Source organism: Helianthus annuus, chromosome 14 (genome assembly GCF_002127325.2).
Source record: "Helianthus annuus cultivar XRQ/B chromosome 14, HanXRQr2.0-SUNRISE, whole genome shotgun sequence".
Taxonomy (NCBI): Eukaryota; Viridiplantae; Streptophyta; class Magnoliopsida; order Asterales; family Asteraceae; genus Helianthus; species Helianthus annuus.
Window position 1 is genome coordinate 151,796,033 of NC_035446.2, and position 23,350 is coordinate 151,819,382.

A 23,350-nucleotide genomic window follows, 5' to 3' on the forward strand; every position below is an offset into this window, starting at 1 on the left:
GTGGAATCCAGTAATTAGAAACAATGAAATATATTGTTTTGCCGGAATAAATTCCAGAAGACCATGAATAAAAGTTTGAAGCTAATTGAGTTCCGTTCAAGAAGTTTAATTTTCTCCATGAGTCATGACGTGGTGAATATACACGAGCAGTGACTACGTCCCAGTAACAATTAATATGAAGCACTTTTAGGTCGTTGTCCTCGTCTAAGTACATTCCACCCGTATCGTTATGTCGACCAAAATAACGAATAAAGTAGTCGTCCGATATCAACTTAAAACGTCTCGTCGTTGGATTCCAAAGGACCAGCTCATTGTGCTCATTGTGATTCCTTTTAATGCAAACTAAAATCAGACCATTAAACGAACATATAATGCTTAAAAAGGATGGATGAACATCCAAAGGAAAATTTACGGTTTTGATAGTATCGACTTCTAAGTCGCCAGATACTATGTCGTCGACGACTATGGAATTTTCTTTCAAGGAGAGCAGCTTCTTTTTTGTTGAATTTCCAACTCGGCGAGTATGGATGAAAACAAACTTTGGTGTGGATAATTGATAACACCATTGTTTAGAAACACATTTGAAACGACAAACTACCTTTGCGGGTAGTCTCGTTAAGATCTCTTCAAATATCATGTCATCCCCAATAAGTTCCATGATAACTAATAATCTGAAAGAATAAATAAAAAAAAACGATTGTATACAAAGTTATTGTATAAAAAATTGATAATTATCAATGGAAGATTAAACAATTATAATACAGTTCAAAGTAACTAACCGTGTAAGTGGAGGTGTTATGTATACGAATTTTTGAATGAGCAAGAATTACACGAAATATGGGTATTTATAGGACTTTCATCATATAGTGAATATCTATTTTGGAAACCTTAATTTTTTAATATATGATTTTATCAAATAATGCAAAACTTATGAAAGATTTATGTAGATCATCTTGACTTATGGTTAATTAGTGTTTCGAAATTTAAAAGCACATATATTTTAAACTATTTTTTGATTTTTTGTTATTTAATCAATTACATTAATCAAATAACGGATAAATATTATATCATCAATATTACATTTCGAGTAACATGTTTTTTTACAAACAAAGTTTAATATGTTACAATACGTGTATTATAAATTGTAAAAGATTATTCTTTAAAAAAAAAGGAGGGAAGGAAATAATCTTTCTTAATTTTGTAAAAGTCTATTACAGTTCAAATATATCGAAAAATTAATATCATAACTATCCAATGTAGATGTAGATTATAAATATGTAAATAATAACATCAAATAACATTTGCAGTTTATGATTTCATTGAAGCTTTAAAAAAGTATATAAAAATAAGTAAATTAATGCCATGTAACATAAAACAATGAACGGGTCATTTTGTAATACAATCGCATGGAATAGATGATCGAATATTAAAAACAATAAGATGTGATTTCGGAATTTTAGACGAAAAAATGATGTTAGTCAAATTCGTTGATCTAAAAATGTTTATTGTAAATTATATTAAATAGTTTTAAACAAATAATTGTGTAAACTTAAATGTTATGTAACAAAAATAAATTAATTATTCACGTTATGTAAAATAATTTAATCCATATAACTATTCAATATACATGTAACAAAATAAAAAGGTTTGAATTGATGCAATAAAGAAGAGGAAATTTAAAAAAATTAAAGCAATCAAATCATCTTTTAATACCACGATAATAAACGAAATATCCATATGAAACCAAACATCAAGTACTGAAATAAATGTTACGAAATAAACAAACCAAAATAAAACATGTCAAATTGTTCGAAAAAACTGAAATGACTGTTAAATGTTAATACTAATTTTCCAGCTTTGCTTTCATCTTCAAACCTTCATTGTTCTCACAATCACCCTGACGCGGTTTAGTTGAAGACTGAGAAGAACAAAGATCCACATCATAAACCGCCTCCAAATTTCGCTTCAGCTCATTGTCCAGCATCTTTGAAGAACAACTATTATGAGCGCCAGATGGTGTAGTAAAGATGCTGTTGTTCAAATTGGACATGGGAGTGTCTTCATCAACGACACGGGAAACAGAATCTTGTACAACAAAATTAAAAAAGTAAAAAATATAAATGGACATAAAAGTTGAATACAAAAAAATAATACAGGTTTAATGAAATAAAAAAGTTGCTTAACAAACCCGGATGTTAACGTTAACAATTGGATTTGGATCAGAAGCAACAGGATCTAAAGGTTCTTCATCAGCAGCCTGTATGTAGTTCATAAACTACAATAAGTATTCCTAAATGGTATATAAGATTTCTATAACAAAAAATTTAAGTTAACGTGTAGGGTACATATAGAACCTGGTAAACATCAAAATGAGTATCAAGATCTTTGATGATAGAAGGATTTTCAGTCAACTTGGAAACAGAGTAGCCATCTGATTTCTTTTGTATATTAAACGAACCTATGGCTATCTTAAACGCAAACCTCTTGTTTATCAATGCCTTCAGCCCACTCGGAAAGTTGCCTTCGCTTGCTAACTGTTACATATGAAGTTCATATATAAGTTAGATACATAATGGAAAATAAGAAAATATATACGTATAAAGCAATTAAGAAAACTTATATTTGGATACTATAAGTTACCTCCATGTTATTATCCAAAAGTTGGTTTGCGTTAACATTTAGGAGTTTAACAACTTCACGTTCAAACAACGTCAAAGTAACAATCCCGGTACAATCCTGAACACGAATAGGAAGTTTTATCCTAAAAAATTAACAAAAAAAGATGGTGTTAATAATCAGTATGTTTTATAATATAGCAACAATTGAATCAAGTAATTTCACCTGGGAACAGAGACAACAGTCCTTTTATTGCAACGATCAGTTTGGCATTCCAAGACAGTTACTTCATCGTATCCTTCGCTACCATCTTCCTTGGCCTTGGAAATAGTGTTGGTGAAAACCTTTTTGTTGCAAGTTTTACATGCATTGTAAAACCATGAGTCTTCTGAAGCAAAGCTTTTAATTGTTCCCAGTATAATAACAAACTTTTCCTGTATACATATTTGTATTTATTTGCATTATAGTAATTTAAAAAAAATAAAGGGTATAACAATAAAATACTACTAAACGTAATATTACTTCTGATATTCCGCTTAATGCTCCAATTGTACTAAAGGAAATATCAGAAAGAAACTCCTCAGCCATTGACTTCATAACAGGGAAACTCAAACCAGAGTAACCGGAAGACGTTGACGTATTCAGCTGAGCAAGGAAACTGTACAGAAATAATGGCATTTTTTAGACTAATATGTACAAAAAGTAGACTATAAAACAAAAACGTAATAAGATTACGTACCTTCTTTTAAATTCCAAAATCTCGGGAATTTCAGTGTTTATGAACACTCGAGTTACAGTATACAAATTGGATACAAACAAATTTCCTGTATAGTTATAGGAAAGTATAAAAAAATATATAGTTCAAACATTTAATATGAAGTTGTTTTTAAATTGACAATCACTATAAAAATATACCTCCCCAAAAACGGTACTTGCCAAACTGAACAACCACAACAACATTTTTTTCATCCTTATGTTTTCTTTGAAATTCAATAATCTGATCAGCATAAACCCCCCATAGAGTAACGTAAATCTGCTGGTGTCTACAACAAACAGTTTATAAAGTTTGGTTAGAAGGTGTAAACAAAAAATAAAATCTAATAAACCGAATTAAATTTATGTATGTACTAGACGGTACTGCAAATCCTCCAGAATAAAGGTAGCCTTCTTCTCATCTTTCCCGTTATTATTTTCAGTCTTCTCCTCTGACGGAAGACACTTAACCACAAAACCGATAACGTCTACATAATGTACAAACAGAACTATAATTAAAACAACATCAAATTTAAAAAAAAATTTAATATTAATTATGCATAAAATATTTTGTTAAAACATACCAATAGGGCTTTTGAATGACTTGCCGTCATTATCAGGGTCTTCAACAACAGACTCAAATGGAGAAAAATCAAATCCCCATTCAGCACCAACAGGTTCGGCAGATTGCTCGACAATGGTGGTCTCATTTAGATTTATCTTGAACAAACTATGAACGTATTTCACTTTCTGACGGTTTTCTCCAAGAGAAGGATTACGAATAGTTAAACACTGATTTTCTTTCAGCAAATGCTCGTAAACAGTAGTGTTTTTTTGTAAAACGAAAGCCTGCATTTTGGTGCCCTACACCAAGGCATTGTATAAAGAAAAAATCATAAAACATAATAACACGTTAGAAACATAATAAAAAATAATATGAATTGCCACTAAGAAAACCTCCTGGTCCATGAATATCATGTCGTAGCAATAAACCTTCCTAGGATTGTTGAAAGAAGGTCTTGTCCATAGCCGAACAATACGGATTCTGATAGTGTAATCATCAACATTAAGATCAACATTATTTAGAAGTGTGATAGCAGCCTGTTCCATCTCTGAAATCAAAAAAAAAGAAAAAACATCACATTAGAAACTTTAATATTATAATACACATATCAATTAAGAGATGTGTGTAAAGAACATAATGTGTTAAATAAAAAAACAATAAACATGTGAAATGTATTGAAACTCTGAAGAGTCTTACCAGAAGTAATGCACTCGAATTATACCAACTCCGTAGCTGGGTTGTGTATCAAACATAAGTAATTATACTTATTTATAACCAAAGATACAAAATACTTTTGGAAACGTATTTTTTAATTATAATTAAAAATAGGCAACCTTTACTAAATTACAAAAAAACGCGTAAAATAAAGAGTTATGGTTGACCAGTTTCCTTAATTCTGAATATCATTAAAAGGAAAGACGTATTTTATTTTTAAAATAAACATATATGATTGAACATTTTCCAAAATTATATAAAATAGTGTGACTACATAAAAACAAATGATGACATCCAAAATTCATACATACGAATTAACAGCTGGAAATACAAACTATAGTACCTAAACTACCTATACTACCAATAATAATTTTAATAATTATACTACATATATAATACCTATATAAGCAATAAAAATAAAGATCGATTACAACAAACACCATGTATAACAGCGGATAACACATTTAGTAGCTAATAACGTAAATATCAAAGGTAAAAAAACATTTACCGTTAGCCATTTCAATCATAACGTCAAACGTTTTGTTGGATATCGATATCGATATCGATATCGTGTATATTAGATAAATGATTGTAACGTCAATATCAAAGGTTTCCGGCGTTGATAAATTAACGAATGACCTATAAAATAAATAAGAAAACAAATTATAACTTTAGTTTTAATATAAATAAAGAGCAACAGAAAGACTTTAAGATAGATAAATTAAATAAATGACTTACATAAAAATGAGATGATATGTGGTGATGAAAAGTTATTCCGATCAACTTTAATTAAGAAATTAATCTTAATTGAATGTTGATGTAATAACAATAAACAGTCAGTCAAAAAAAGTTGAGATGATACAGGTTCAGGTAACAAAAAAAAAACCCTCTGTTGAAGAAGCAACCGGTGTGAGAGTTTTGATGGAGTTTTTAAGAGGGGTCGGTGACATTGTCGAGGAGTATAAGAAAATGCTAGCACTAAGCATTTCCGGACACTCCTCGACAACATCACCGACACATCCATCTTTTAAGCAAAACTCTAAAAATGGTTGCTAATTCGACAGAGGGTTTCTTCTTATTACCTTGAACATGTATCATCTAAACCGTATTTGACATATCCTTTGTGTATAGCTCTCTTCCTTAATAGCTAAAAGCATGTCATTTACATCATCGACAACATCCTGAAACCTCCATTAATAGGTGTTTAGAAAAGGTAATAAAATTAGAAATGTATTATGTAAAATTAAGCATCTTACTACAAAAAACGTGAAACAATTATACAAAATTTAATACTTGAAATGATATAAAACAATAAATTTAGTGAAATTGTAACAGAAATAGCAATCGAGTAACTAAATTCTTTCTATTTATTGACTTATAAATGATACGAAAACAACCCAGGAATACAAATTTCTTTTAGTTATTTGTTTGAAGTTCAATAATAATACCTATAAGCAATAAGCATTTGTAACCTATCGTAAAGGTGTAACTTATACATACTACATAATGTAACAGATATTCAAGAAATTTAAATGAAAAGTAATGAATAGTTATTAAAATTAGAAATAGGTATTTTATCAAAAATTTGATGATAACATTGTACACATTGGGTTTTTAATAATTTAATATTACCATATACAATTCATTTTTATTGGATAAAATCATACATAACGTAAACGAACATGTACTATCTTGATATTGAAAACCATAACAATGTTAAAAACCAAAAAAACCGTAAAAAGTAAATATATAAACTAATGATAAAGGAAAAAACAACAGCGAAAGTGTCAAATAACTAATTACGACCACTAACGTAAGGTACAACCTTTTCAACACTTAGCACTTGATCATTTTCGTCAAAACAATAGTCAACGGTGTCACGGACCTTAATTCCAGCAGTTTTCATGAACTTAGACCATCGCCTTAACGCATATCGAAAACCATTATGTGTCCTTTCACGTCTTGTACCATTGGTAAACTGAACTGGAGGTTCCAGATTCAAAAGTCTGACGGTTATATCTTTCAAACAAATATTAAGTTTGGCCATTTCAGAAACACGATCGGGAAGCATCTGTATTGTTAACAAAAAATAATTAATAAAAAAAATACGGATTATAAATAATGAAATTATTGTATATTAGATAAAATATTATTAGAACTTACAAAATCGGTACCAACGGTACGGGAAAACCGATACATACGACTATGTGGTTCTTCATAAATTTCATTCACAGCATCAATAGGAGGAACTAAAGGCTGCAAATTAAATAACACATTTAATACAATTTATTACATTATTAATTTAACAAATGTATAAATAACATATAATAACAAAATGTAACCTTACCACATCAACGTCTACATCAAGAAAGTTCTTTTCAACACAATTTTTTCCAAATACTTTTAAGTTAAAATCATTACCAAAATACTTTGTAAATATCAAAAAACAACCAGGCTCTAAATGTAAAAAACTAACAATAACGTCAATACCAACGGTAAATCCGAATTTACCGCCATCCATTTCAATCCTAACATGAAACGGATTGTTGTTTATCATTATAGTGGATATTAAATCAATGGATGTAGAAAAGGTTTCCGGCCGAAGAACTTCAGGTATTACCTATAAAAACGATAATTAAAAGAAATAAGATAACTATTTTTAATATCAATAAAGATAAACACAAATAATTTAAGATGCATAAAAGTAAATAATAACTTACATAAAAATGTGATGATGTACGTAGCAGATATGTCCAAAAAGACCTACCGCTAACACCATCAATGAAATGCGTTAATTTAAACGTAGTACAATCGAGGGGATTGAATACTATAAAACATCCTTCGGATAGTCCCAAATGTTGTGTTACATTGGACCATCCATGGAAAAGGAACAAATTTCCTTTAGAGTAGCTTAAACAAACATTAAAAATGCGGCCATCATCAGTATGTATGTCCACATTTGTAGGGCCCATATCAACACCCCACAGCTTGCAAGCAGCATCAGAAGGAATAGACTAACAAACCAAACAGTGGAAGATGAAATATAATTAGAGAAAAAAATTATAAAAAAATAATATAAAAAAAGTATAACAAATTTAGTTTAATAATAACAACAGAAAATATGAAATATTAATTACCAGAATTATCTCATCTGCTTTTTTCATATGCCTACAGAAACAGGGTTCTCTGATACTGATTTTAAAATTAGAATGTTAGTAAACATTTTTATATGTTATTGTTCGAAACAAATGATACAGAATGAAAGAAAAATAAACAAACAATACAGTTATATATATACCTTAATGAAGATGAAGATGACCCATGCATATTGTAAACCTGCATTCAAGTAGGAAAAAATTAACATAAGGAAGAAAATTAAAAGTGATGTATCGGTTTAGGTCTATGAGTAAGAATCAAAATCTATAACAAAGAAATACAGAAAATAAACATAAACAGCAGTTATAGAATGATAATAGGATTTAGGGTTTTTACTAAATAAATCACATATTTCATATTTATACCTAACAATCGGTTAAGGGATATGAGTAACAATCAAAATCTATAATAAAAAACTACATAAATAAATATAAAGAACATATCTACATTGACAATCGGATTTAGGGTTTGTAAAACATAAAAATTAAAATCAGTTTAGGACTATGAGTAACAATAAAATTGTATAACAAAAGAAGACATTAAGTAAACATAAACAACAGATATTGGATGCAAATCAGATTTAGGGTTTTTAGAACAGAAAAATACTTATACTTTACAATCGGTTTAAGTCCATGAGCAACAATCAAAACATAAACAAAAAAACTTGCAACAAATAAATATAAACAACAGATCGATGCTGACAATAGGATTAGGGTTTCTAGAACAGAGAAATTACAATCGATTTAGGGCTATGATTAACAATCACAAACAAAACCTATACCTAAAACATACAGTCATTAAACATAAACAACAGATCTATAATTAAAGTCCGATTACACCCAAATTTTAACAACCAAGACTTACAGATGTCGATATGGATTAACGAAAAAAAACCCGAAATAGATGGATGAAAAGACAGATGAAGATGAAGAGGATGCAGAAGACCAATCTTTACATGAACTTGATTGCGAAAATGGATTGATTTATGGAACGATATGATTACAGAGAATTGAAGAGAGAAGGCGGTGGTAGGTTTTGGGTAATGAATGGCATTGAATAGAATGAATACGTTTTATATAAAGAGCGCATATGAAAGGAAAATGAATAGCCCGCCTTTGGCTGAATTATCAGCCTTTTGAGCAATGCCACATCATCAAAATGATTGGCTAAGATTAAACCTTGTGGCTTAAGAGAATTCATTTAGTATAATAGATAGATGTTAATAAAATGTTAAATCAATATAACTCTTAAAACAAACTTATGTGCATATAATATTATTTAGGGTTGTTAATTATTTGCCTATTCAATAGTGTGTGTTACGGTAGTTATATAGGATTGTTGAATCAATTATTATAATTATTGGTAAATTAAAGCATATCATGATTATTTGCTCTAAGATCGAATTTCGATCTAGAATATCAATCGTTTAGCATTTTCCTAATTATAAGGCGGTTCTACAATCATTTTATAATGTAATTATATCGTTATTATTTAAGTTAGTTATCAAATAAATATTATATATGTGATATGAGATATTGAAATTTAGACTATGTAGGTTTCTAATCGTAATTAATAATAATAATAATTGTAATAATAATAAATTGGCTTTGAAAAATTGGTTCCATGATCTGGTAACCGAAATATAAAATAAATTTAAACAAAATTTAAGAAACAAACAAAATTTAAGAAACAAATATATGGATGGAGTAAATTGTACAGTTATCATTTTTCACCATTCCAATTTTTTTTGATCCATTTAATGCCACATTCCTTTTTCATCTTCAACAACCGAATCAATTAGGATCTTTCCAATCTGATTGGTTTCAATCATAATGTTAATCGAATCAAACTTAAGCCACCACCTCACCTTGCCTTGCCTTCGTCCTTGACCTCTATCCACCGTCACAACGACACCACCTTCACCGCTTGCTTTCATCGCCAACACAATTCCACTTGAACTATAACCCCGCCAACACAACTAATTGCTGTCGCCGCTAGTTCGAATCACCTTCTTTGCAACGTCAGCCACCGTGAATCAGCAATGACCGCCGTTCGCCGCCTTCAGTCACCATGAACCGCCGCCACTTTCATCCTTGTTGTAACTGTAATGCTGCCGCACTCCGTCACTTCTGCTGGTCGCCGGACGAAACAACTCTGATCACCGTCATGGTTCAGTCGTGACCATCAACCGGCTGCCAAGCGTCAACACGATTCGGCGAAATTTTCGGTTCACGATTGGCCACCTCCGCACACTGTGTACCAAGTCGCTATCTCATATCCTTGTTCGGCTAATTGAGGTAATAACTCCAAGCCTTACGTGTTATGTAAAGCTTAAGGTACCTGTAAAAACTCGATAATTGATTCTTTTCAGCGACTGATTTATTGTTTTTTTTTTCTAAAGATGATTATGAATTGTTACTGTTTTAAAACTATTTTGGTTTGTTTAGTAGATAGCAACACTACCTACAAACATTTTGTAATAATTTGAATTTACAAGTTAATATGTAATAACTAGTTCAAAAAAAAAAGAGATTTCTTAAGTGCTAAATCAATATGTATTTCAACGTTTTCAAAGTTGTGATTATTTGGAGAGAAGGTAATCAAGTAAATTGTATGGTTAAAACCTTTTTAATTGATATAATTGTTTTAAGGTTAAAACCTTTTAAATCGATATAACTATTTTAAGATATCGTGGTAGTAGCTGGTATGACAAAGTGTAGAGACACAAGTTGAAATTTGACTAATTATTATGTGTTTGAAGAGATCTAAAGATCTTAGTCGCTGGAAAATCGATCTACCAATAAATAAACCACTTCGTGAATTTGATTCGAGATAACTAAACTATAGGTAATTTTATGACTTGAGGACGACTAAGACTTTGTCGCTTTTGCTTTTTGGCCAAGGTACGGATTCCGTTTCTTTTACATCGTAGTATAATTTTATTTTTCGTTACTCGTTAGTACGGATTCTGTTTTGATTACATCGTAGTATCTCTATTTATCAAATTCGTTTTCCTTGGTACGAATTCTTTGGTCTTCTAATCATGGTATTTATCTTTATCATATCCGTTACTTTGTAGTACGAATTTTGTGTCTGTCTTAAAGTGTTATTTTCATGATTCGATATCTATATTCGTTTAATATGTGATAGGTTATAGGAGTCGGTTTTTATTTGTGTGTTGTTTATTAGCGTGTTGTAACATGCCATACCTCAGACTTGTACTCATGGTCGCATGTTCCTGTTAGTATTATTTCAGCTGCCTGTAAATTATTTATAAGGCGTAAATATTTATACTCTGTCACCTAAGCATGCCTGGCTTGTCGTTTGGGCGTCAACGGCAAGGCACTTATCGTGACAGTGCGTAATAAAGTTCACGGCGTCTCTAGCTTGTGCTTGTGTAGCACTTTGGCCACTAGAGGCGTATAGATCGATCTTAGCTCTGAGTTTGAGTTTGTTTGTCTGGAGATGGAATAAGGGGTGAACGCCACACTCACCATCTCATAGGTGCATGGACTAGCTAGCTGTGTACCAGTCTGTTTCTGTTTCTGGCTTTGGGTGCTTCTGTGTTACACGATTTATTTTGTTGATATATACATTTGTCGTGTAAGTTAGTATATGTTTCTTTCTGTGAATAAGTTCAGTATCAGTTCTGATATGTTTTGTACGCATCTGGATATGTTCCCGATCGTTTATCGGGTTATGCTTCTGATTATGTTTAGCGTCTGCTCTGATATGTCTGATATGTTTGTACGCATCTGGTTATGTTTCCGATCATGCATCTGGTTAATTATGCGTCTGACTATGTTCAGTATCCGATTCTGTTATGTATTAGTTATGTTTGTTTTGACTCAACATCTGCACCGCTTTGTATTAGTTCTGTCTCAGTATCAGTCTCGATTTGGATGTAGATTCCGTGTTATACGTTTAGTCTGTCTCCGTCAGTATCTGTGTTCAGTATTTGATTCGGTGTCTATCCGATATTTGTCGTGGGATTTGTCTTTGTTTCGTGTCGATTTTCCGATTGGTTTAAGAAATTTCGTAAGGATTTTATTATTCTACATATAAACTTAGATGATTTAAAGTATTTTGTTTACTACATATAAATCTTTAAAGTTATAAAAATAATTATTTTGACTAAATAATAACTTATGAATATTGAGTAATAGATATGAATTTGAATCTAAATGTTTATTTAAAGATAATAGTTTCAACAATCCTACCTTTTAAAGATTATGATATTATAAATGGTATTTAAAATGTTTAGGCTTACGTATTTGGTTTTGTTTCGGTATCGGCTTCCCATGTCGGTTTACAAAATTATCATAAGTGTTACGTTTTGAAAACCAAGTTATTTGATTCATTCTATTTCTTAAATTTAACTTTTCAGTGTTATAAAATTAGTTATTTTGTCTAGTTATGATTTACTATGAAGTACGATAAATTATTATATTTGATAAGATTCAAACCTTCAATAAAAGAATATAGTTTTGCCCTTCGTATAAAAAAAATATTAGCATTATTAAAGGATGTTCTAAAATGAGTTCGTTTATAGAAAAAATGGTTTTAATCATCATGGTCAACCATGTATCGGTTCTCTACATCGGTTTTTTGTCGAGTTCGATATCGGTTATGCATCTGAATGACTTTTGTTCCATATCAGTTTCCGTTACAGTTCAGATCGGTTTGTGTATCAGTCTAGTGTCTTCATCTATTTTTAGTACTCGTGTCAGTAACCATTTCAGTTCGGTCTCAGTTTTGTTATGTTGTGTTTTGCTTCCGCTGATATGACTTTACTTGTACTGTTGATTTCTCCGTTACTGAGCAATTTTTGGCTCAACCGTATTTTTCTTTTTGTGTTTTTTTTATTTGTTTTACAGGTAATATGGGATGATATGGGATTTCAGTGAGGAGAGTTAGGAAGTTGCTGGCCGAGATTATTTATTTCAGTAATGTAATAAATGTAATTAGGATCTTTTATTTAATGTTATGGATTGGTGTTTAGTTTTGATATCCGTAAGAGTGACACGTCAGCCCTAGCGGGGTTAGGGTGTTACATGCAATATCTTGTCAACCAAAGAGACATAAACTGTACTTTACTCTTAAGTAAAATAAAGTTATAACTTCTCAAATTGTTGCTAAAGTTGAGTTAAACATTATATTATATTATACTATAGGTTATAAAGATACTAAGTTGAATAGTGATCTGTGACGTTGCGTTTTGTTGGACCCCTAAAGAACCAACCAATCACAACCTGCCAAGTGGCAAGCTGTGTGTTTATTCTTTTTTATAAAGTTCAACTTTTCTTTTTAGCATATATACATTTTGGAGTGAAGTCGTTACTTAGATGGTGGGTTGATGAAGCGTTTCATTACCTGTTTTTCACCTGGGTTCAAGTCTGGGCAGCATGTTGCTTCCTTTTTAAGTGAATTTTTACTCGCTTCCTTTTTGCAGTGATTTTTTTTTTCATCAAATATATTTTCTTCATTAGGGGAATGAACAAATATAAATAATAGTATAGTTGCTTTAAAAGAATGTGTACATAGATGAAACTTAATGTGCATGTCGATGTTGGATTCCGGTCCAATGCATATACAGAAAGGCTGACCTAGACAAGGGCGAGCAGGACACCCGGTTTGAGCCCGAGTTTCAGAGGGCCAATATTTAAAACGCAAATACTTAAAATTTAAAAACCTAAAATAATTGGCAGATGTTTAAAAATTAAAAATAAACCTAGCCCAATATAAAACTTAAAAACTTATTAGCGCAGTACCTAAAAAAAATTATTGACAATATTGATCCCTAAAGGCTAGCACAAATGTGATATGCCTAGTATTTGATCCATTAACTAAATAAGTAATAACAATACTAACAAAATTATTTTATATAATTCAATTTGTTAGGACCTAAGGACGTTAGACTAAGGGGTATGGAGAGCCTCATCCCTAAGGGGATGGGCCGTCACGTCGGCGTCACGTAGGAGTGGCTTGGAGGGGATGGACCTAGGGGGATGGGGGATGAACCCCTTTATGTATATATATGTATGTATGTATGTATAGGTATATGTGAGAGAAGGGAGGCCCGGCGAGATCGTCTGTGGGCTGCTGGTTTAGCCGGAACGGGATGAGGGGGGCGGTGTGGGGGACCGGCGCCGGGGCTCGCTGGGCCTTAGCCGGCCTTACATTTGAATTATTAGGACTGACACCATACAAAACACCAACATCACATGTTTTTTTTTTTCTAAAATAAACCTAAATTAATATACTTCACACTCGTTATGTTTAGACGGAGGTTCACATGGATGCATGAGTCAGCAAATGACAGAGAAAGGTGTTGATAAGTTGCAAGTGTCGTTCTCTTTTGACTTTGGTCAAATGTGTGTGTGGTTCAGGCCACTGAAAGTCTGTATCAGAACTCAGAAGGATGTCTATTAACCGAAAATAAGCGATATTAGTAAATAAATATTTATTTATCACCTCTAATTTGTACACATATATCCAAATTATATATATTGTGGATAAGAAAATTAAAGAAATCATCACTAGGAGCCTTATTTTTTTCTTTGAACAGCAAAAGCTTTCATTATATAAATGAAATAAATGAATGGCAGTCTAGCAAAACACTAGAAAGCCAATTATACACCAAAATTACGATTTGTTTGAAACACTAAATTTGCACCACATATCCCAAATCTAAAAAAGACCAAATATCCCAAATCTAAAAAAGAGAAGAAGAACTATAGGTATGACGGAATCCGTAAGTAATTGTGAGGGGTGAGAAAACGAGGACATCGGTTTCTTACTAGTCATGCGGGCTTAGGCTGCGCTAGCGTGGAGGCTTATGTAAGGCTCTATATAGTTTGATATAACTAAAACAATGAGTTACATAATTTATATATACTCTAATTTGTAACATATATAGGCATTGGCTGGTTGTACTGTGTGCATAATCAGTTTTCTTGGCATACTGAATTTGTACTCTTCTTTGCTTTTGTTGTACTCTTATGTATTCATTACACTTTCTCTCAAAACACAATCACTCCTCAAGAGAGAGAGAGGAAGTTCAGATGAAATAGGGGATAAAGCAAGAGATGGAAAGAGACTGGAGGAAGGAGACAAGGAGGCCGACCACCGTTGTTAGTGGGTGGCTTGGCGTTGGCATCATCTTCATCCACACGCTTGGCCTGCCTGTATTCCGACGAACCTAGGGTTCTGCTGTCACTTCCGGCGATAGGGTCAAATCAACCACCAAATCCGGCGGCGGCTAGGGTTTCGTGGTGTAAGGGGTTGCTGATGATATTCAGATCCCCGACTTCCGGCGGTGGTGGATAGGGTCAAATAACCACCAAACCCGGCGGCGGCTAGGGTTTCGTAGAGCCAACTTGACATTTCTGGTGAATTCTGCAATGGTGTGGTAAGTTTTAACTTCCAAGAGCTTGAATTTGTAGAGCCAGTACTTAAGCCTTAGAATTACCCCACAAGTCAAACAACCGCCATCTGCATTCCTCCACCTTCGACATCTTTTACCTTTTCCATAGCTTAACCCTCTCACTTAAACCAAATCCAAATTCAGCTGACTTGCAATCAAACCCCGGTATAGCACTTGTATTGACATCGAAGATGATCCTGATCAGATCGATGCGCTCACATTCCTATTCATCGTCTCCGGCGTCAGTGATTATTTAAAGGTGAGATTTTGATATGAAATGGATAGTGAGGAATCGGATGTTAGTGGGTCTGATGAGGAGGACACATCGTGGATATCATGGTTTTGCAACCTGCGCAGAAACGTGTTTTTCTGTGAAGTTGATGATAATTACATCCAAGATGAGTTTAATCTCTGGTTTGAGCAGCCAAGTCCCCTATTATGAGACGCTCTTGATTTGATCCTGGACGTTGAATCCTCTCATGGTAAAACCTTTTTGCTCCTTAATTCATTAGGAGCCTATATGAGCTGTCTTTAAAATTAAGATACTGTCACTAATAATATGATCTATAAATTCATTTGGAGCCTATACCAGTTGTTTAAAATTATGGATTAAAAAAAACAGTTGTCCATTTTGTTTTGGTTGTATGCGTTAAAACCAAACATAAAAACGGAAGTGAACCAAATATACTAAACTATGTTGTCTAGGGTTAATAGTAACAGGTTACTAATTGATTTATTTTCTTTATTTATGATAATGAATCAAGTTTACGACTTTATGCTGATGATTGATGAATGTTATTTTTGAACCAGTCAAGTTAATATTTATATTAGTTTTGAACCAATCATGTTCTTTTGATATTATTTTTGAACCAATCATGTTCTTTTTATAATTTTTTTTGAACCAATCATGTTCCTATATTGGAATTCATAAATTAGAGGTATAAGAAATGTTAAAATAATGTTTTCTTTTGTTGATGAACTGTTTAGTGGCGAACCAGATCAATTCTGTTGATGATTTTAAATTGTTTGTTTGAACCATACCTTTTTAAATGCCCCGCTTACGGTATGCGCATATAATGTATATATGTGTAGGCCCATGGGGGGCAAAAGTGAAAGTGCACTAATTTTAACGTTATTTTACTAATTTCGCGAAAATAACGTTAAAAAGCAAGGGACGGTTAATCATGCATCATGTGGTGACGTTGATTGCTGAAAGACAATGGGGGTACATGCGCTAATCGGCTTTTGTCCCAGTTGTTGAGTGTTATGTGCCTTATGTCCAAGGCTTGATGCAAAACCACTACCGAGCCGGGGGTCTCACTGGAAGCAGCCTCTCTATTCATATGGGGTAGAGGTAAGGCTGTCTATATCTTACCCTCCTCAGACCCTACCTTAGCTTTGCTATTGGTGGGATATACTGACTATGATGATGATGATGATGATGATTTTGATATGAAGAATGGGTCTTCAGATGGTTTTGTAAACACCAATCTTTCCTGGTTGTAGGGTTGTTTAAGAAAGTTTTTTATTTATGTTTGTAGATTTATGTTGTTGGGGGTTAAGGTGTGTAATTACTGAAGACGAGGGCTTTGCATTTGTGCATTTTCATCCTTTTTATGCCATAGTTGTTTGCTGTTTGTTATTTAATTTTTCTTTATAATTTAGTTACAGGATTTTGTAATCATCTCCTACTCAGCGATGGTAATACTATTGTGTCGAAGTTGAACGCCACTGAACGACGGCGCTCACACGGCGGTTTCCAACAGATCGTAAGTTCGTTTAAAATTTGAAGCTTTTGTTTTGGTTTTGGTTTAGGTTTAGAAGAGCATTATGAATTCCTTTAAAATTTGGAGCTTTTGTTACCCATCGAGAAAAGGGTATGGAATTGAGAAGAGAGATGATAAATTAAATGGTATAGGATGCCTTTTGATCGTGTTAAGTTTTAATGCTTTTGCCCTTTTTCACTGCAACCAGCTATAAAAAAAAAAGAGAGAGATTTTCTGTTGTTTTTTATTATATGCATAACTCCTTTACAAATGAATAAATATGAAATTTGTAAAGTCTTACAAAATATTATATACAACCATTATAAAATTATTAAGTGATGCAGACAACTCAAACTCTTTCTCTATATCTTTCATGAAAAAAGATAGGATGGTATAGGTGTTGGTGTAGAGGAAAGGCTTGACTTGGATATCTGAGGTAATATACTTGAAATTGTTGGTTATGGTTTACTCATGTATGATCTAGAACATCTTTGTTGCAGCCTTTTTCTCCAATAGTGGTTGCTACAAATGAGGGTGAATGTATCAAGTATGCTACCTTTATTTGTTTTTTTGTTTCTGATACTTGGATTTCTTTTTTACTGTCGAAATTTTTCTCTCTACATTGTGTTTTATATAAACTGAACTAATACGCAACTGCAGGTTTTTATTTAACAATATATGGTTTTTAATATTTTTTTATTAAATGGAGAAGCATATATAACATCTGCATATATATGGAATATATCTTTTATATGTTCAACAATAAATGAGATACTATACAAGAACATGATTTGTAAGCTAATATTGCTAACCAAGTGCATTTAGCTTTTTCTTACAATGTAAGGTCCGTGCCTTTCTTTATCGTTTTCCTTAACATCTGAGGATGGCATCAACGTACGTCTCTCTATGTAACTCAATGACAACGGGCTTAATGTAAATATAAATCTTGCCCCCCGCCGCATCGCGGCGGGTTACTCTTCTAGTTACTTCAATTCGTTTACATGTAGAAAAACAAAACCTACAATTAATGATCGGTTTTCAATTGTGAATCATGTTATATCTTGAGTTAAAAAAAATTTAACAATGATTTTAATTTATAAAGATAAAAAGTAAAAACTATTATATTATTTATAGGATCTATAAGAAACCTTTTCAACAAATAATATATTAACTTTAATAAAAAAAATGCTTATATTAAAGGTGGAGAGGGCATCCCACGGGCTGCACCGTCGCCAACCCTCGGGTAGGCTTGATGGGTAGCCCGTGAGGGTGGATGCATCCGCTAGAAAGATGCTCAATATGATCTTTAGGTTATAAAAAAATAATTTTAAATTAGATATCCTATAAATACAACTTCTTTCAAACCATTTTTCACATTTTACACCATACTCACAATCTCCTTTATTTCACAAATACTACACAAACACCACACAATGGCCGAATAAACGGAACACTAAGAAATCACGTTGGCGAGGGTTTGGGTTAGTCTCGCCGAGAACAAAGTTCGAGGCTTGTGCGAGATGTTGCTTCAAATCCTTGATGTATTTCAGGAAAAAATGGGTAACAAAACACGCAAGGTATATGAGATCGTGAACATGTGGCATATAATCCAAATTAGTCGTGCCAAGTTTGACACATTGCACAAAGAGGCGATGAACAATGAATAGATGCAAAACGAGTAGGATGCGATTCAGGTGACCCTTCGTAAGTATAAACGGACTTATGAGCCTAAAGAATTTGATTCTTACGTTCAGGTGTGGAAAATTATGAGAACTCATCTCTAATTGCAATGGAGAGAATTTCTTTAATTTGTTGTATTATTTTTATTTCTTAACGGAAGTATAATTTAGTTATTTTAATGGGGTAATCACGAAAATAGCCAAAATTTGGTCAACTTTTCAAAAATAGCCAGTTGACACCCCATAAAATGCCGTTTCACGAATTCCAACCAGGCTCAAGACAAAAGTTAAGAACTTTCCTCAAAGACCAGTCAGCTTTTGACACGTGTTAACTGTCAAAACATCTCTCGTCAGTATCACCTTTCTCTCTCCTGTTTGTCTCTCCACTGTCATCTCCTATTTTCACAACTCCCAATCCCACCCTAAAACTTCACCTTCCTCCTCCATGTCTCCATATCTCTTCAAGTAAAGTTAAAACTCACACTATCTAAGGGTGAGCGGGGCACCAGCAGGAAGGGGGATCGGTGACCCCATTCACCGCTCGGGAACACCGCCGCCATCGGTGCGGGAAGGTGGTGCGGGGAGAGGAATCGGGGAGAAGACACCGAAGAGGGGAGTGGGTGCGGGGAGGGGGATCGGTGGGCCCATGCTTGTAGCAACCAATTAACATTTTTTCTTTTTTCTTTTTTTTTAATAAAAAAATAATTCCCTTAAGAGGGGAAGGGAGTGCCGCCATCAAATTGGGGTGCGAGGGGAGTTTAAGAGGGGAGTTGACGTGGCATAACCTGATTGGGTGTACGTAAGAGAGGGGATTCCCCTCTTAGGGGAGTGCCCCGCTCACCCTAAAGTTATATTCCATACCACCAATATGCTGCATAAGTCGTATTTTTAGACCGTAGATTCATGTATAACAGTCACTAGAATATACTGTATGTAAAGTTATACTCCATACCACCACCCTCACCTCCCACCACCACCCTGCAACCTCCCACCACCCTCACCGAACACCCCCACCCTGCAACCAACCACCACCCTCACCTCCCACCACCACCCTGCAACCTCCCACCACCCTCACCGAACACCACCACCCTGCAACTAACCACCACCCTCACCAAGCACCACCACCCTGCAACCGGGCACCACCAACCCTAAAATTTTCAAAACATGTGAACAGCCGCCAATTTTTTAATATCTCAGTTGCTTCAGGTTTTAAAAAAACGAATGGCTGATGTATGATGGTGATTCGATGAGTGGTGATCGGAGGAGGTGGATGATGGTGATGGTAACCGGAGGTTGCGTCGGAGAAGGTGAATGATGATGATGTTGCACGGTGGTCGTTCAGGAGGTGTTGAACGTACGTGGCGTTGGATGTGACGGAGTTGTAGCGATGAGCGGAGAATAATGATGGTGAATGAAGATTGACAGATGTTTGGTGATGGAGGTTAATGTGATGATGAATGATGAAGTGGAGAAGACGATGTATGGCGACAGTGATCAAATTTTTGGTCAAAATTGCAAAAATAGCCAGTTGAGTGGCTGTTGTCGGCCGGAGAACGTTGAATAGCCAAGTTTTTGAAATCTGGATGCAATTACAAAGCCTTTGACCAGTATGCTTTGGTTATCTCTTTCTCTGAAAGCTTGAATCCTTCCCAAGAATGGCATACTAATCAATGTCAACATCCATATCTTCTTTCTACTTGCTGGAAACAAGAATGGTTGTGAGTCTTCACCATCATCAGTAATGCATACTAGCTATTTAAATTCTTATTAAATACAAAATAAGTCATGATCTTATTATCACCTAATCTTCTCTCTTTGAAGAGAGAGAGGGTAGGTCACAGACTGAACAGTAAAAATTGTTTCAAAAAGTTGTACAGCCAGGCAAGAGATAAACGAGACAGAGAGAGAAAAGCTGGGTAATGAGAGAGAGTGAGGGGACAGCAGCACACGTGACAAAAGATGATTGGTTGTGAGGAAAGTTCTTAACTTTTAATTTGAGCCGCGTTGAAATCTGTGAAAACTCATTTTATGGGGTGTCAACTGGCTATTTTTGCAATTTTGACCAAAATTTGGCTATTCTCGTGATTAGCCCGGGTTTAACAATTTAAGGGTAATTTAAGATAAAAATGACGTGGCAACGCAGGATTAAACGAGGCTAAATTACATGAAAAGAGCACCTCCTTAGCTCTAGTGTTGGTTCTAATTTATTAGTTCGATTATTTACACACCAAATTATAAAAAAGTTATTAAAAAATCTACAACTGAATCATTGTTTTCTAAACCGGTTTTGTTATTCCGGTTCGTTTTTTTTTTTCAGTTCTGAAGAGGTATGGTCACAATTCCCTGCCTACATGGCAGGGACCACACCACTTTTGTGCACACAAGGCATCCACGTCAACGAAACACTCCAGAAGCTTCTAGAAACTTCTGGATGATTCACAGTTGGCACCAAAGATGCTCTATCCGACATAAAGGACAACACGTGTCACCACTAGCAGAATGCCACATAGGCCTGCGACAATTCAGGGAGCAGAACTGACAATACCGGTACGACGTATCCAGCGCAGGCGAATGCAAGAACGCCACGTGTACCACTACATCTGCCATGACAGAGCAGACCAAGAGGATATTCCCCTTGGTCGGACAGCTGGCACGCGCTCACAGCTGGCACAACTGCTCCTTCCTTCTTCACCCTCTGGCTATAAATAGGACCCTTCATCATTCAGGTTTAGGATCTTTTACTCTCCTTACTCACTCTATACACACACTGTTTATTTACTCTCAGAACAGTACTTATTCTCACGCCGGAGCCTGGTTAAGAAGGAAAACCCCCTTCCCCCCTCTTAACGAGACTAACGGTGTTTACTGTTTTGCAGATCTCGAGCCATCAATACGAGTAGAAGAAGAGGTTGAACCCCATAAGTGAAACAAACCTATTGATTAGCCTTGTGTTAATCAGTGTTTCAACATTGGCGCCATCCGCTTTTTTGCAAAACCATTCTCACCTCTTTTCTTTTCTAAAAAACACTCGTGAAAATGGCAGAACAAAATCACTCACACCCAGTCGACGGAGAAGTTTCTTCCTTTGAACTCGTTTCGGACACGGCACACGTCCAAAGGGGTCAAAGGAATGAGACCATCCAAGAGGGTCAGCTGAACAACGATTTTCCACCCATCTTTGAAAGTGCATCCAGGGCGGTTAGCCAAACAACAACTGGACCCACTTTCCAAACACCAGCAAGAATCATCACTCAAACCACAAACGGAGCTGCTTTCCAAACTCCAACGGGGATATTACACCAAACACCTCCGCCGATGCAGACTCTAAGCCATGGAGCAGGCCCTTCTGCTCCATCGGAACAAGCACAACTCAACTACTCTGCACTTTTAGGGCTACCTGAGGGAAAAACTCTGGCTTCCTGGTATGCCTAACAAATGGTGTCCATAAACCTCGTTTATACGCAGCTCAGCGCACAACAAGCCTTGCTCCAAGCACAGGCTAACCAATCAGCATTCGTAACTCCACAACCGAGGTCTCTGAGTACACACACGGCTCAGCAGACAAACGCGTGGAATTTACGTCCAGAAAAAGGACCAGTACAAAATGTAAGAAGACCCAGCGTGCACGACACGCGCGACACGTATGCTGAAACAGAAAGCAACTTCGTGCAAAACTCCAATCTACAACGAAGGCCGATCCAAACCCGTTTGGGCGCGCGCAACATGAATACAGAATGGGACGACGAAGAAGACGACCCAACGTACAAGGAAGAGTCCACGGTGTTTAGCAGACTCCATCCGGAACACGAAGCATACAAACCAACCAAGTGCGCGGGGTACAACCCAAAAGCAGAACATGATTACACCTTGAGCTATCGTCCTGAAGACATGGCTGAAAATTCAAAATTCATCCGAGAAATCGCCTGCGCCGCCATTGACAAAACGAAATTACCACACAACGTGGGGAAATACAACGGGCTGACGGACCCAGATGATCACCTCCAGGTGTTTAAGGGGGCAGGAGCAACAGGTGGGTGGAACTTACCAACGTGGTGCCACCTGTTCGCTCAGACATTCGTCGGCGCAGCGCGCATTTGGTTCGACAATTTACCAGCAGATAAAATCAAGTCATGGGTCGATTTCCGAGAGAAGTTCCTAGCACACTTCTCTCAGCAGAGAAGACAAGCTAGAGACCCCGGCGACTGTTTAAACATATGGAGAAAAGACTACGAAAGCGTAGAAGATTTCATTACCAGATACAACAAAGAATGTTTAGAGATCGGAGATATACCAGAAAAGATGATGCGCGCACACTTCATGAGGGCGGTCAAGTGTGACGATTTGGTTAAAAGAATCAAGGGGCGAGACGGAGGACCCAAAGACTGGGAAACCTTCATAGAAGCAGCCAAAACCATTGCGCAGACAGACAAGCAGTTGACCGGTGACGACCACCGTCAGCGCGCGCACAACCATAATGATCGACACAACAGGAGAGGCAGAAATCAACCCTGGAAGGCTTCTGGGCACAAAGAAAGAAGTCCTCCAAGGGAAGACGCACGCCATACGATCAACCAGATAGCCTATCGAAAAGAAGTAAAGCGAGAGAACAGGGAAAAGCAGTGGACTCCACTGACCAAAACACCTTCTGAAGTCCTAGCTACAGAAAATCATCCGT

At 35.1% G+C, this 23,350-nt stretch overlaps 3 protein-coding genes and 1 long non-coding RNA gene across 5 annotated transcripts; 1 reads left to right on the forward strand and 3 right to left on the reverse strand.

Annotated features, from left to right (window-relative positions):
* Window positions 1-1,698: 1,698 nt before the first annotated feature.
* On the reverse strand, window positions 1,699-4,467 carry LOC110907594 (replication protein A 70 kDa DNA-binding subunit B-like). The gene is made up of 11 exons (XM_035983376.1): window positions 4,327-4,467; window positions 3,954-4,233; window positions 3,755-3,857; window positions 3,532-3,659; window positions 3,356-3,440; window positions 3,139-3,274; window positions 2,842-3,050; window positions 2,641-2,761; window positions 2,355-2,534; window positions 2,188-2,257; window positions 1,699-2,085 (listed from the first exon to the last, which is right to left on the reverse strand). The coding sequence occupies exons 1-11, from the start codon at window positions 4,345-4,347 to the stop codon at window positions 1,844-1,846; spliced, it is 1,575 nt and encodes a 524-aa protein (XP_035839269.1). The 5' UTR covers window positions 4,348-4,467; the 3' UTR covers window positions 1,699-1,843.
* Window positions 4,468-5,394: 927 nt separating this feature from the next.
* LOC110906091 lies at window positions 5,395-7,243 on the reverse strand. Of its 2 annotated transcripts, none has more exons than XM_035983377.1 (4): window positions 6,996-7,243; window positions 6,812-6,904; window positions 6,534-6,719; window positions 5,395-5,829 (listed from the first exon to the last, which is right to left on the reverse strand). In XM_035983377.1, exons 1-4 carry the CDS (start codon window positions 7,203-7,205, stop codon window positions 5,743-5,745), a joined length of 576 nt encoding a protein of 191 aa, XP_035839270.1. In that variant the 5' UTR covers window positions 7,206-7,243; the 3' UTR covers window positions 5,395-5,742. The 2 variants fall into 2 exon arrangements, with proteins under 2 accessions (XP_035839270.1, XP_022007088.2); XM_022151396.2 differs by having other exon boundaries at window positions 6,474-6,719.
* A 14-nt stretch (window positions 7,244-7,257) lies between these two features.
* Window positions 7,258-9,740, reverse strand: LOC110906090. The gene is made up of 5 exons (XM_035983127.1): window positions 9,672-9,740; window positions 7,947-7,984; window positions 7,786-7,840; window positions 7,416-7,662; window positions 7,258-7,268 (listed from the first exon to the last, which is right to left on the reverse strand). The coding sequence occupies exons 1-5, from the start codon at window positions 9,738-9,740 to the stop codon at window positions 7,258-7,260; spliced, it is 420 nt and encodes a 139-aa protein (XP_035839020.1).
* A 4,658-nt stretch (window positions 9,741-14,398) lies between these two features.
* LOC110904345 lies at window positions 14,399-17,978 on the forward strand. The gene is made up of 2 exons (XR_002572490.2): window positions 14,399-15,712; window positions 16,896-17,978. It is a non-coding gene; the product is annotated as an uncharacterized LOC110904345 (long non-coding RNA).
* Window positions 17,979-23,350: the final 5,372 nt, after the last annotated feature.

What these genes read in the sequence shown, in the direction of transcription:
- LOC110906091 (XM_022151396.2), bottom strand. Translation starts at nt 7,205, where the DNA reads ATGATAAACAACAATCCGTTTCATGTTAGGATTGAAATGGATGGCGGT. An exon ending in TTGATGTAGACGTTGATGTG is followed by an intron (nt 6,905 to 6,995) that starts GTAAGGTTACAT and finishes TTTAATTTGCAG; the next exon opens with CCTTTAGTTCCTCCTATTGA. An exon ending in GTACCGTTGGTACCGATTTT is followed by an intron (nt 6,720 to 6,811) that starts GTAAGTTCTAAT and finishes TTAACAATACAG; the next exon opens with ATGCTTCCCGATCGTGTTTC.
- LOC110906090 (XM_035983127.1), bottom strand. Translation starts at nt 9,740, where the DNA reads ATGAAAGCAAGCGGTGAAGGTGGTGTCGTTGTGACGGTGGATAGAGGT. An exon ending in TCATCTTCATCTTCATTAAG is followed by an intron (nt 7,841 to 7,946) that starts GTATATATATAA and finishes TTTTAAAATCAG; the next exon opens with TATCAGAGAACCCTGTTTCT. An exon ending in AAGCAGATGAGATAATTCTG is followed by an intron (nt 7,663 to 7,785) that starts GTAATTAATATT and finishes TTGGTTTGTTAG; the next exon opens with TCTATTCCTTCTGATGCTGC.
- LOC110907594 (XM_035983376.1), bottom strand. Translation starts at nt 4,347, where the DNA reads ATGATATTCATGGACCAGGAG. An exon ending in TGATATTCATGGACCAGGAG is followed by an intron (nt 4,234 to 4,326) that starts GTTTTCTTAGTG and finishes GCCTTGGTGTAG; the next exon opens with GGCACCAAAATGCAGGCTTT. An exon ending in ACTGTTGTCTCTGTTCCCAG is followed by an intron (nt 2,762 to 2,841) that starts GTGAAATTACTT and finishes TTAATTTTTTAG; the next exon opens with GATAAAACTTCCTATTCGTG.